The following is a 14,729-nucleotide window of genomic DNA, read 5'->3' on the forward strand; positions in this document are numbered from 1 at the left end:
TAGGGAAGGATGTCCCAACAGACATGATCAGGATTTCTCTTGCTGTGGCTGGGCTGTTGTGCGTAGTGTTTCTGCTGCCTTTGTGCATCTGCTTCAGYRTTTGGCAGAAAAAGAAACTGCATGSYGTCTTCAAGAAAAGTAAGATAAATACACTCTTCCGTTTTTCTTTTTGAAGCCAGACAGAGGTCAGGAATCCAGGTTAAGTGTCTTTCAAAGACAGTTGCAATAGCTTCATTTTTTTTTGGCATTGTAAGTCAGATGCAACCGAAAGGGAAACARTTTTGGAATTTTTATTGCCAAAAGCACTGTGGGTGTTAGGTCAAGTGCTTGTTTATCCTTAGAAGTGAARCATTTGTGAGAGGTGAAAAAGCTCAGCTGGGCTTTGCTGCTCCAGTTAAAGATCAGTTCAGTTTTACTTCCAAGGATCATCCTTGGCCTGTGTGGCTGTAACACTTTGGAGTTCTGTCTGCTCAGAAAGAGTACCCAGGGCCTGCAGTGAGTGTGTCAGTACAAGGGGGGATATCAGTCAGGATGTGCTGCTGTACTGTGCAGAGTCAGCCTGAGCCYAGCACTGCCCTCTGAGAGCTAATAAACCCTGGGCAAGCTCAAGAGGTCAGCTCAAAGATGAAGCTAATTCCATTCAATGTAGTTTATAGTTGGTATGKTTGGTTTTTTGGGGYGTTCTCCRTCCCTCYCTCTATTTCTTTCTCCTGTCCTAGGATAAGGTCTGAATCTTCTAGAGTAACTCGATATACAGAAGACCACAGCAGTCCAAAAATCTGATTCCTTCAYGCTGGTCCTTATTTTATTGCTATGACAAACAGAACACTAGAGGCCCTGCTGAATTAGGGAAAAAAACAAAGTATGATCACTTAGTTTTATCAGATGTACATGCTGTAGAGGAATAGTTTCAGATTACAGAGTAACTTGGAAGATTTTTTCTTCCTTCCTGCACTTGTAATTGAGGAATGGTGAAATAAGATGGCTGAGTAAACAGAACAGAAAGGGGATATTTAGGTCATTTCCAACCTAACTGATCATGTGGTTCTGTTTTCTTCAGTGCACACACCTGAACAGTCAATTCAGGAAGAYGATGCCTGCAGCTGCCACTTCCCCGAGGAAGAACAAGGTGAACATCAGGACTGTGATAAATCCACAGAATTCAGAGATCTTTTGGTGAATTAGAAATTGGACTGTCCGAGTCAACCACATTTGAATTTTCTTTTGGAACACAGAACAAGAACCTGTTTATGTAAATAGAGAGGGTGTCAGTACCTGTGGATGTTAGAGCGCTAAGTAGCCACTGAGGAAAAATGTTTTTTTTTTTCTATTTCTTAAAAAAATTAAATAAATAAAAAAATAGCCAGTTTACTAAGTTTCTTCCTCTAGGACTATGAATATTTCTTAGAAGTGGTTCTTGATCTACATGTAGAAAGAAGTACAGCCTTTAAAAGCTCTAATGGATGTGCACAATGATCTTCTGGTGCCTTATTAATGGTACCTAAGCCATAATTTACATGCAGTCCAAAAGCATTTGAACCTAAAAAGGAGATCTGTAACACATCATAGAGTCACTGGTGACACTCATGGTCTCAGTACCAGCCACCTTCTTGAGTCTGGAGCTGCAGCTCCTCCAAAAGCTTGGCTCAAACCYAGCACTCCTGGGGTTTGTGTGGAAATACAGATGGAATTCATTTGATCCCATCAGCCCTAGAAGCAGATCCTTGGCCTCACCCTTCCTTCCATGTAGGGGAAAGGAAGCCATAAAAATCTTGAGCTGCAAAGTGTTCCACAGCAGTGTTACCCCCATTGGTGTGATGGAGGCAGTGGAAATACTGAGAGAAGCTGTGGTTGATTTGCACTTAGAAATAGCTGTTACTTTGCAGCTGAACTGCACCACCTTCAGTCCTRCATCATTCAGCTTTGATCTTTTAAGTGATGTAAACTTTATGTACTTTGCAGCTGTACRTTTGATAACTTGGGTGGTACTATTTTTGTAACTGAGGTTGGAAAGATTTTAACATCAGATGTGGTATCTGTCTGATCAAATACTGGTACTTTGGTCTTGAAGAGAGAAAATGCCTGTTTGACTCACGGTGTTCACATTTGTTCACAGCACCATTTTTAACCATTTACAAAGCTCACATATTTTATTTCTTCAGTACATGTTATTCAAAAAATAGAAAACCCCACCAATATGTGGGTTAAGTGTGATTTCCCCCTCTCTGATTTCAACACAAGAGAAAACTATTTTGCATTTGAACAATGACAGCTCATCTCTTCATTCAGCAGGTTACAATAGCAGATTTTTTTCACMAAACCACACTTAGACGTTTTCATAAACTTATGTACAAGTAAATATAAAACTCGGTTTTATATAGGGAGAAAATAAGTGGCATTAAAAGCCTGAACTGTAAAGTTCTAATTTTTATCCCTAGTTCAAGTATTCTCTTTATTAGTATTGTCAGCCTTGGGAACTAAATGACTATTACATCAAGATCACAAACTTGAAGACGTGAACAGGACACATGAAAAGCCACCAAACTATTTATAAATCTAAGGTGTATCTATTTATAAATCAAAGAGTGACCTTTGCATCATTGATTACATCTAGTCACCACTGACTTTATCTTAGAACAAGATAAAAAGAATAATTCTGCTTGTGATTAATTTCTAACCCWGAGATAAGGTAGAGAATTAATGTACACRTTCTGTAACAACTSAAAACATTTSTCCTTGGGGAAAAAAAGATACCAGATGGAATTTTACATGTCAATTGTGCATTCAGTATATGTTTTGAAACACATTTTGAAATGCTTCAAATACAGTGCAAACCCCTTATTTTCCTTGTCGGTACTGGAAGTAGAAATAAATTACTGAACAAGAGGACATTTATACCAAAATGAGTTCTAAACTCTACTCTTCCAAGGAAGAATAGTCATTCATAGAAGAAAGTACATTCTGAATAAAGTATCAGGAACAACTTTTCTAACATAATCAAATTATGTGGATAATCTTACTTCTGTCATTTGAGAGTACTGAAGCCTGAATTAATGRTAAACAGAATTGGTTGGCAGAAACRCTTGTCAAATGTGTGCAGAAGATACACAAAGACGTATTGATGTACAGATTTCACAACAATGCACATCACCTGGCAACAGGAGAAGCAGGAGAGATTGGCTAATTTGTACTTCTGTGAAATACTTATCAGGAGAACCTTTTGGTATTAATACAGCTGTTATTGTGTGTGTGTGTGTGTGTGTGTGATTCCAGTGCTTTGTGCTTTTAGGAAATTGTTATTTCAACCCATAATCTGTGCTTGGTTGTGCCTCACTGGAAGGGGTGGGGGAAAGAGAGCGGTTTGTGTGGAATTGAACTCCCTGCTGGTGTTCACACACACAATAACRCACATCAGTCCTTCCCCCTGGCCCAGAAAGCCAACCCCATCCTGGCTGAATGGCAAGAGGAGTGAGCAGCAGGTGAGGAAGGAAGGGGATTCTCCCCTCCCCTCTGCCCTTGAGACCCTGCAGTGCTGTGGYCAGGTCTGGGATCCTCTGCACCAGACAAACATGAACCCACAAAGATGYTYCAAGGGCTGGGGCACCTCTGCTCTGAATTTGGGCTGTTCAGCCTGGAGAAAGCTCCAGGGAGAATGAARCCTTTCAGTGCTTAAAGGGAGCTTATAAAAARAGGGAGAGTGACGTWGTACATGGGCTGACAGTGATAGAACAAGGGGGAATGGTTTTAAACTAACARAGCAGAGATTTAGATTAGATGTTAAGRAAGAAATTCYTTACTGAAAAGAGGGATGAGGCCCTGGYASAGGTTGCCCAGAGAAGCTGTGGCTGCCCCATCCCTGGAATTGTTCAAGGCCAGGTTGGATGGGACTTGGAGCATCCTGATCTATTGGTAACATCACTGCCCGTGGCAGGGGAGAAGTAGATGATATTTAAAGTTCCTTCTGCACCAAATCATTCTGTAATTCTGTGATAATTCTTTGAGCACTGAATGTTGTCTGCTTTCTGTGCATGTCTCTTTTTTTGACAGTCATTTAATTTATTATATAGCAAGCAAAATGGAACTGGGAATGCCCTGATGACTCTCAAGCAGCCCAGGTGGCCGAGGATGAGGTAACAGGCCAGATGCAAGCTTTTTGAATTTCCATTTGTTTTTCTTGGAAGTCAGAAAGTTTCCTCTTATCCAGACCTGTGCAGAGGCCCGAGTGATGCCAGAGTTCTGAAGGCATGGAAGGAGACAAACTCTCTTTAAAGGTAAGCATAAGCACAGGAACCTGCTGGTTTTTTATTGCTTCCAGAACCAGCACCATTTCCTGGCATARTTAGTGGCATCAGTAATTAAAATCACATTCATCACAAGTCTTACCTTATTGACTTCAGAGAAGATGTGCATTGCAGTTCAGCACCACAGTTGTCTTTTCCAGCTACAGTCTCACCAGAAGGGCAGAGAGATCCAAAATCAYACACCCCCATTGTCAGTGTTACAGGCATCCTTAATAATGCAATTTTTTGATTTTCTGTGCTACCCTTCAGTGCCTGTATTACCTCAGAGAAGTGGAAGTGTAAGCACAGGAAATTCTTGATGGTTCCCTCAAAATTAAGAGCTCTAMCAAGAGAAAAGGAAGCTGCTCCTCTTTAACTTGAGAGTCAAAGGATAAAGGATTTAGGAATCTAGACAGACACTGTGCTCAGGAATCCAGTGTATATGACAGCAACATATCCCCTTGTCATTGCATCTCACTGTGCACTCCTCTGTGGGGTGGGCTATGATCAGAATATTCTCACAGGGAACAGTGAGGCTGAGGATTTGCAAACAGCCAGAAATACCTCCCCATCACMCTCTTCAGCTTAAGGAAGGAGGATTGTCACAAGAACTAGTGGATGGTCACGAGAGCAGGAATCATGGAATCATTTAGGTTGGAAAGGACCTTTAAGATCATAGATGACATGCAAAASCTAGCTGAAGTTGTGTTCTTTGCAAAGATCTGCAGCATTTTTTCTCCTTCACCAGAATAAATTTCTGCTCATTCCAGGAAAAAAAGCTGCACAGCTGGCAGGGAGAGCTTAAAGAGAAAATACAGGACTGTGTTAGAACGAGCTCATTAGACATATCCCTTCCTGGTGATACAGGTCCTAATTCCACTCTTCCAAGCTTGGAAAAGGCTTCCATACACATGTGGATATTCCTTATTTAAAAATCTCTTCTTCAGCCTGCTCAGAAGTAACTGCTTGGTCCTGTCTGTCACATTCCCTACCCATAAAAGATCCACACACAGCAAAAGAATAAAAACACCCAACTAAATATTTACTGCTCTTCAGAGCCCTCATATCATAAATAAGCCTTGGGAATTCTTGCAGGAAAGAGGATTCTGTTCCTGTTACAGCAAGAAACATTCCACTTGCCACATCAGAAGACAAAGATCTGCTTTTTTTTTGTGAATTCCTGCTCCTCCTGCTCTCTCCCATTCCCAGGGACACTTTCCACCCCAGTCAGGATCAATCAACCATCACAGAGAAATCAGGTAACTCTTGCAGCAGGAATTCTTTGCTAAACTGGAGTTCAGCTCTTCAACAGTGAAGATCCCACACTGCTGACTGCCAAGGAACACACATTCATTTACAAAATAACCTTGAAAGAATGGTTTTAAACCTTAAGTTGCCCAGTGAGACCTATGCCAACCCTCCCCCGTTAAGTACACATATTTGCCCTGAAATGTGAATCACTAAGCCTGCAGAGATTCCATTTAATTAATAAAAAAAACTCTGATAGCAAAGGATTAAAGGGATTATGCAGTCAGAAAGCAAAGTAAAAAAATTAAAGTCTGCTTTTGTGTGCCATTCATTTACTGCCTACGCTAAGTGGACGACAGCTAAATGCCAACGATTATWAGCATTCCTCTTAATTAGTCAGTGCCTCCTGCCCACACACTGAACTTCTTCAGAACTACATGAAATTTGTCCTCTGATATCAGCTYTGGATATTGGAGTGATCCTAGGCCTCTTTGATAAAAACAGGAAGAACGTGTGTACACCAAATGTGAAAAGCTAAATAGATTTTTTTTTTTTTTTTAAAAAAGGACAAGGACACCTCTGACAAAATTGTTTTGTTCTRTCTCCACTGTGGATTAAAGTCCTTATCCTTTAGGTCTTTCAGATAACGAAACAGGGCATATTCTTAAAAGACAGTAAAATCTTACCAAGTTCCCAGTGAAATGATCTGCAGTAAGGAATAAAGGAGGCAGAGCAGCAGGCATTTCACAGAGGATGAAGAAGCCTCAAGCAGGGAAATCTGGAAGATGACTCTTATGCCTCATCCTCCTCCTGCAATTTGCTGCTTTACTATTCCTGCATTTCTCTTTGGGCCAGAGACAACAGCCACTTCATCATCCAAGCTACCAAGAAAAGAATCAGCAGGGAATGAATTGCTGCTTCCTTTTTTGACATTAGTAGAACCAGATTTTTAAAAATTGCATTTGATGCCTTATGAAATAGAAATGTTAAGCTGAAACTCATTGCTTTAAATCCTCAGCTGAACAGATGTCTATGTAGCAAGCCCCAGGACAATAATTGGTTTGGAAAACCCCTCAATACCCTACTTAAAAAAATAATGAATGGTCTAAGTTCAAGAACAGAACAAGAGTTAAAAATGTCATAGCATGCAGCAGTCACCTATCCCTGCAGCATACCAACCCCCTCAAAAACACACAAAAGCCCACACACACTGACCCCAAACTAATAAAAAGGAAACACACAACCCCCAACGCCACAAACCCCAACACACACCAAATCCCCAAACCCAACCACACACAAACACTGATCCTCCCAAACCCAAAAGGAACAGACACGCACACACTGCTGTTAMAATTTCAGTTTTAAAAATAAACTGTAATTGCATAGTTAGTTCCATTACATTTTTTTTTTCCTGAAAGAAACTCTATTTCAAGAACCTGCTCTCTGCTCCTCTGTTTGCAGCTGAGTTATCCAGAATTCAATTCCCACAAGATATTGATGTGCTGGATTTCCAAGCCCCAGTCACGCCAGATTTATTTTCCTCCAYGTCAAACAGCGTGAAGGTTCAGGCTGGTGATTCTGCAGGGCTGAGAGGACCAGAATTCCAGAGCAGGGGAATTAGGGACCAGCTTGTCAAGCTTCACTTGGAGAATATACCCAGATACAGTGGGGCAGCCCAGCAGGGCCATGGAGCAAGAGGGATTTTTCCCCTCAGACTGGTGGAAACTATACTGGAAAAGAGAAGTGTTTTGGCAGCTGTGATCCTGTGCTCACAAACTTTTAGATCTTGCCAATTCTGTAGCAAAATAAAATATCTTCAGAGAGGCCTAAGGACCCATGACTTTCATCACACAGGGATGTGAGTTCAGGCAAGAACTCACCTTTAGCCACAGAACAAGAGACCCTGGGTCAAAACATCTCAGAGGTGTTACAAAACACTGAAAGAAATTCAGACCATTAAATACTCCTGTGCACACCCAAGTATGTCCTGTAGTGCTGTGGTTATGGAGAACATACCCTAAATGTGCTGCATTACAGCTCACACTGATGCCTAAAACAAGGCTCACCCGAGACAGAGGCCAGACAAAGTTAAGAGAATAAAAGCTGAGAAATTTAATCCAGGCCTGCTGGTACATTGAGGGCAGACAAGGCTACCTCTTGAGGCTACACCCAAAATGGACCCTGAGCCACGAGATCTTCACCTTTTATAAGTTCTGTCCTATTAACAAATCAGGCCCCAATTCTCCAATGGCACCTTCAGGTGATGATGTCAACCACCCCAAACCTGCTCCCCCCAACTCTCTGTTGTTTCCATATTTTGGGGTTCTGAGGCAGCAAAGTGTCCTTGGATTTCGGGTTTATAGAGGAATTGTTTTGTCTAAAGATGGGAGAACAGCAGCTTTAGTGCCGTGCACTGGAGAAGTACAAGAATACAGATACATGAAAATAGAGAAGCTAAAAAATCCTAAGGCATCAACACATTGAACAGAGGAAGCATCTTAAAAAAGGAAGTTAACAAGTGCCCAGGTTATGGTTAGCTTTTTCCTCTCATTTTCTTGTTCTCCAACCCAGTATTTGCAGTACACACTGAAATTCAGGGTATAAATAAGGCAATGCAATTCAGTAGCAGAAAAAACCACCTTATTACATATACGACCTAATGAAGTAGCTATTTCAGAACATGAAATAGATCTAATAATCACGTTATGAAGCTGAATAATCAGCTAAAATTTAAGTCAAAGTAAACTTTTGAGGTGATACTGAGGACAGATATCTCTTGAACCAGCAGTGACAGCAAAGCAAAACCCCCAAACCCCTATAAAAYAGAAAAACAGATAGCAGTGCAAATGTTTTTTTGCCACACCAGCCAACATGTATAACTCATTGAAACAAGATGTTAAATTAAAAATGGTAGTAAAATTCAGGGAAGAGCTGGATATTTATRCAATAACAAGCTTCATCTGCAATTACAGTGCCAATACAAAGCCATTCTACTGCACACCTCTCTTCCTGTAAACCAAATTCAAGCCAAAATTTTACACCAAAAGCGATATCCTCTGAAGAAATCCCTCATACAAATGCTACTGGTAAATCACACCACCTCTGAAATTCCTGGTTTTGTCAACTGTACTTGAYTAATAACAACTCCTGCTTACTTGCCATAAAGCACTTAAAAACAGGGGACAGAACTGTTGCATGACAGATCAGATTTCATCCTATTTTACACAGAAGCAGATATTTTTGGGGAACATTTTTGATTGGTTTCATTGTGTCTTATTTCTATTTCTTTKCAAAGCTGCCTTGGCTTCAGTAGCAACTTGTTCTTTACCAGCCATCATATTAAACCAAAAATTTTGGTTTCTTCTGATAATGAAGGATAATCTTTTATGACAGGTTAACATATATTTAATGTGTAGAATTATCTCATTAATTTATCTAACCCTGCTAGTGTCATTTATCTGCCTAGTGCTGCCCTGGAACACTTGAAAGAATAAATAAGAACTTTGAAAAGTCCCCCTACAAAATATTGCAAAAAAAAAAAAAAAAAGTTGCAGATCAATTCCCAAGTTTCCCAAGTTTCCATTCCCATCTCCCTCCCTCACCCACGAACCCAGGGCTTTGTACCTTTGTTTGGGATGAGCTGTTTCTTTACTTTGCACTGTGACGTTGGTGCTGTCACCCAAAGGAGACGCCTTTGACATTTTGGGGGAGGAAAGAGAGAATGTCTGAGTGACAATTTCAGAGYGAGCAGAGGCAATCAGCTGTGGGCACACTGCCCAACTGGGCATGACGCACCACAGGATGGCTCTGAGAGGCTGAATCTTCCTTGAGAAAAGCCAAAGGACAGCATTGCTGGGCTGAGTGCTTCATTAGCTTTCCTTGGAGGATGCTGAGAGTGAATATTGATAATTCCATTGTCATTGATAGCCCACTGAAGGAGAAGGGTTTGTACAGAGCATCCAGCACCAACGGTGAGGTCATGCAGCAAATCACACCTAATTACTGTCTGCAGTTTTGGAACCAAGAGCTGCATGACTCAGATGAGCAGGGAGAATTCCTCTCTTGCTACTTATTTCTCTCACAGGGAAACAGAGCAATTAAAGGTATTAGGTTTATTCTGTAGAAAAATTATTTGGTCATAAACTCTCGGTTCAGCAAAGAGAAGTCCAGAGAAGCAGGATTTGTAGTTCAGACACCTGAAGAGTGTGTTCAGTAGTCCAGGCAAGTCAAATGTGTGTTCAAAGTCCTCTCTGTGCACACAGGGAAGTTCAGAAAAGTTTAGGCTGGCAGGACCTCTGCAGGTCCTTTCCCACCTCTCCCACACCCCACCTGTCACTAAAATCAGACATTTGAACTTAAGCAGGGATGCCAAGGGCATTATTGAGCTTAGTTTTGAAATTCAGCCCCATTCCATCCTTGAATCTATTCAAACCTGACTGTTCAATATTCAGCTAATTTATTCAAATACTCCTGCACAAACTCTTCWGGCTGACCCTCCTTGGAGAGAGGGATCAGAGTAGGTGACTTCCAGAGGTTCCTTCCAACCTTAACCCCTCTTTCTGACCCCACTGTGTTCCTGGACACTCTGTTAAACCCCACTGTGGGGAATCTGCTCCTTTTGAGCAGCAGAAATAATTCTSTTCTATATGGCTGATGTAGTTAATCTGAAAGCAGTCTTCAAAGCCACAGGATGTAGAATATAAAAATTAATCTTCAACAGGAAATGCTAATACAGGAAAAAGATGAGAAGCAGATAGGTTCATGTCTTTTTGCAACTTAAAATCATCACAAAATTCAACATAAGGAAACAACTCTAGTAACATYAGTTGGATTTTACAGTATTTTGAAGAGCACTGGAAGAAAAAACATGGAGTAGAGAAGCAGAASAGTAACAAACCTCAATTTGTTATGGACAGGCATAATCTTCTCACCATTAAAAGGAAAGAATATTGCCATAAACTCACTTTTTTATTATTTACAAGGCTCTATACAGTTGGACACGACACTTCACAGAAAATGGAGGTGAGGGATGAGTCCAGTCAATCCTTGCTCTGTGATATGAAAAATGAAATTGGAAGTAGAGAAGACAAAATATTCTAGATGGAGGGAAATAAGGACAAAAGTGATGAGATTACATAAAGCAACTCCTGTGTTAACGTTAGGCAAAAGCAAAAGGCAAATAGGGGAAAATCCTTGCTAACACACTCAGAATTGAGTAGTKGTTCCAACTGAAAGAGGAGATAAGTGAAATGGAAAAGGGTCTTCCAGTCTACTGAGGAACCTGTGTTTAATATCAACCAAAGCAGTTTATATGTACCAAGAAGTCTCCAGATGGAAGCTGAACCTTCTCTGCCAAGACAATTCTCTAGGGCACCTTTGGATGAGGTCTTCCCACATAAATAGATGTGGAATTCTGCAAGGGGGCAAAGCAAACAGAAAAAATTGAATTTTCTGATGTTATCTTCGTAAGTTAACAAGATTTTTTAACTCCCTCACTTTTTTYACTTTTTCTGGCACAAGAACCCCAAATACAACACAACAACACACTCATCCATCTCAGAAAAAGAGAAAAAGAAAAAAAAGTGCATTTGGTATCAGATGCTTTGCGTCAGGGCTGCTAAGGCTCATAAATCAGCTGTCTTATTGCCCTGGTCATTTCAACCAACGTCTGACCCTTTTGTTAACTCATGATTTATAACTGAAAGTTACTTTTTTTTTAATGCCAGATTTATAAACTTTACTGTGCTTGGTTTGATATAATATCCATTTTGTACACTAAGCTATAAGACAGTAAATTTATTGTCTATGAACTGTTACCTTGAAAAATTACATCAATGCAAAGTGGTTTCCATTTAGAATCAATGGGCAATAAATTCATCAGATTTTTTTTTTTTTTTTGAAGGGGGGGGAGAGAACATGATGATGTTTATGAGGTCATGAGTGGCTATATAATGGGTGAAACTGGGAGCTGAGCTACAGTCAGACAGTTCTGAGTTACAGGGTTAGCCAAAACCAAACATCCAACACAGCAACGATGCATAAACTGATCCTCTGCTGTCTCATTCTCGTCAGCTTYTCCTGCCCTCTCTCATCTCTCCCCATCCTCAATGCCAGTGAGATGTCTTATCARCTCTCAGGTAAGAGTATTTTGATTTTAACGGTGCTAAAGCAGGGGTTGGATCTGCAAAAAACAGAAAAGGAGCAGGTGTGCTTTCCAAGGGGCCTCAATCTGTGCTGCTCAGCTGTAGGAAAAGCAGRAATGCTTTCAGGACATCAGCAGCACGAGGGACAGAGCAGWRGGTGCTGGAMTTGTGCAATGGAAAKGTTGGGTGCCCTCAATATTTATCTCTGCTGCTTTGTGATCCCRGAAAGAAAAGAGGAGAAAAAACCTGAGCCTTGCAGCACTGATTGTGAGCTGATATCAGAGTCTGTCTGGGCATTCACAGGTGTTGGGTAAACTAAAGAAACTTGGCTTTATGGCCTCTCCTCTTTCTACCCTTTGAAATGAGCTGTTTGGTGTTTAAAAATGGGGAAACCAATTGTGAACATCAAGAACAGGCAAATCTGTCTTACACTCCCATATATTGAGCATATTAGTTTTTTGCACTAATTCAGATTCTGTTCAGCCCAGGAAAAGAATAAATCTTWGCTTGAAAAATCGATCCTCAAAGTTTGAAATGGCTCAGTAAAAATGCACAGCAATATCTGGAAGGTTACTGTCATCAGGCCTGGCTTGWACTGGAAGACTTTATTAAATGAGTTCTGAAAGTACAGGCAAATCAACYCAAAAGTTATTGCATAAAGCTGAGTATTAAAAAGTGGCTGTTCTTACCTGCTTTGCTGGTGCAACAGCTCTTTTGCTGGTTTATAGGTATCAATAGTCCCCAGTTTGCTTTGAAAATCTTGGACTCTCTGTGGCAGCATCTTCTCCAGCCCTTCACTACGTAACTTGAATTTACAGGTAGCTCTGACTCAATGTGAGTAATATCTGTCACATCATAGGGTGAACAAGCTAGCTCGAGCCATTATTGCATTAGTTTCAGGATATTGTGCTTCTTAAATCTTCCTTGCTAATATTAAGAGTCCCTAGGACTCTTATCTGGTGTCTCACTCTCTGGTGAGATAGGAGAGGAACTCTCTTAAAGAGGGTTGGGTTTGGGTTTTTTTTTTTAAATCTCAAAGCAAATTTACCCACTAGCACTGCTTTGATTTAAAGAATAATCCAAGATCAGAGATATGGATTGTCCCCACACAGCACTGGGAATTTACTTTATTCTTATTCTGAGTCTTACAATGAAATCCCCTCTGTCCTTTGCAATGGCCCTTTTATGCACTGAACAAACTAATACCATGGGTGCCCGAGGTCTTCCAATTCTTGATTTTTGTGCAAGTTTTTGAAGTGTTGAGAGATAATTTTCAGCAGTTTATTTTCTTTTATCTATTCCCCGTGAGGAACTACGCAGTCACACCCCTCCCTGCAGGTCAGAGCAACTGAAACTCCATAGTTTTGTATCTACAACTACAAAATTATATTAATCTCCACAGTGTTTGAAAACGACACCCTCTTGTTCACTATTTTGGATGTCTGCTATACATTAACAAAGATGAAATTTAATGCTCAGATTATAAAAACCCAGAATTACCTGGAATACAGCACTGCTAAGGGTTTCTGTTGGCAACRTGCCACGGGGCACAGGCTAGCCACAGAATTCTAAACTCTCTCTGCATAGGCAGTTTAATTCTATCAGCTACCAGCAAGGTRTTGTTTTGGAAAAAGTAGTACATATATTAAATTAGAGATGATTGAAATGCACTGAGAAGTACAGCTGCCAAAATAAGTTTTAAGTTTTCCTACTTTTATTCTTGCCCTTCCACCCCTTTTATTGCATTTAACAACCTRCTCAGTTTTTCAATTATATGTCTTGAACAGGAAGTCTTGTCTTTATTCATAGGAAAGCTCCAGCATAGGAACCAGTTGATAAAGAAATGGACCAAAATAAAATTTWAAAAAKATAAATATATATACAAGTGTCAGCTGTGTACTGGAAGGATGAGGTTGAGTACCTCAAGTCATAGGAGGGGCTGCTGTTGGTCAAAAACTTTCCCAATAAATCATCTGCCAGAGAAATGAGAATCTGAGATTAACATCAGGAAAGTATGTGATCTCAAAAGTTTGGAGGGAAAAAGCACAAAACCAACTATCCCCCATTATAATAATTAATAATGGGTGGATGATTGGTGCTTTCATCAAAATCTTCAACAGGGGCGGCCAACAGACCATACCAGAAATGATGTGAGACAGACTGAGACAGGGATTCAAAGCAAAAAGACTCACCCTGTGCCTGTTTCTGTYGCTTCCATTTGCAGCTGATGAAGATTCGAGGTTAAACGTGGACAGGTTGGGCACCCTTGGGAGCTCCTCCCTGCTCCAGCTCCTGCCAGAGCTCCTGGGAACACTGAGCGAGGAGAACAAAGCAGGTGAGGGCTCCAAGCCCATGGTTTGCACCTCCAGATATTGCACCCCAGCTCCCAGGTATTTGCTGAAATGCAGCTTCATGCACAGGCAACAAATAGCTGTCATTTGGTTCACTGTGACTTTGGGGAAACCTGCTGGAGAAACTGGGGAAGCCATGCCTGCAGCTCAGCTCTACCCAGCAAAATTTCCAAAAGAATTTTACCTCCAGATAGCAAAACCAGGGCAAGGAGAAGATTGGCCTAAGAGGAGCTGGCAGACAAAACAAATCAGCAGTGTTACAAAACATCAATACTTTCAGAAAGTGCAGAATCAATAGAAATGGATGGTTTGGGAAGGAACAGATRTTACCCTTGAACATTCCAGTTCAAGACTTCTGCCAGCTACAGCATTATGGCACATGAGAATTACTTGCTTGAGTTAATAATTTCTAAATAGTAAAACATTTCATTATGTCTCCCCTCTAACAGGTCTTACCTCCAGCAACTACAACCCAGGAGAAAATATCAAAGAGGTAGGTAAAGGATCATCTGCAACTGAAACAAGAAAAATAAGGCTCCACATTTAAAACTACACAGAATTGTTACTGAGACATCATTCCAGATCCACAGACTTCACAAACAAAAGTAATAGACAAAAGTAATATGTGAAAATGTTATTGAAGTTGGAATCACTTAGCAGTTAGACAGGCAGGGGAGGGGGGGAAATTGAGGGGAAAAAAAAAAAAA

The 14,729-nt window shown here is 40.6% G+C and overlaps 2 protein-coding genes across 2 annotated transcripts in view; both read left to right on the plus strand.

The window, feature by feature from the left end:
* The window catches only part of TNFRSF9 (TNF receptor superfamily member 9), a 3,375-nt gene extending 2,065 nt beyond the window's left edge, over nucleotides 1-1,310 (plus strand). The window contains exons 4-5 of the mRNA XM_057375623.1: nucleotides 4-138; nucleotides 1,061-1,310. Of these exons, the coding sequence (XP_057231606.1) occupies nucleotides 4-138; nucleotides 1,061-1,185 (260 nt within the window). The 3' untranslated portion in view covers nucleotides 1,186-1,310. The remainder of the gene's footprint in view (nucleotides 1-3; nucleotides 139-1,060) is intronic.
* Nucleotides 1,311-11,562: 10,252 nt separating this feature from the next.
* UTS2 (urotensin 2) overlaps nucleotides 11,563-14,729 on the plus strand; it is a 3,691-nt gene continuing 524 nt past the window's right edge. The window contains exons 1-3 of the mRNA XM_057375595.1: nucleotides 11,563-11,665; nucleotides 13,896-14,006; nucleotides 14,472-14,515. Coding sequence (XP_057231578.1) covers nucleotides 11,563-11,665; nucleotides 13,896-14,006; nucleotides 14,472-14,515 — 258 coding nt within the window. The remainder of the gene's footprint in view (nucleotides 11,666-13,895; nucleotides 14,007-14,471; nucleotides 14,516-14,729) is intronic.

Source organism: Malurus melanocephalus, unplaced genomic scaffold (assembly GCF_030028575.1).
Source record: "Malurus melanocephalus ecotype Western Australia unplaced genomic scaffold, MMel_1.1 scaffold_253, whole genome shotgun sequence".
Taxonomy (NCBI): domain Eukaryota; kingdom Metazoa; phylum Chordata; class Aves; order Passeriformes; family Maluridae; genus Malurus; species Malurus melanocephalus.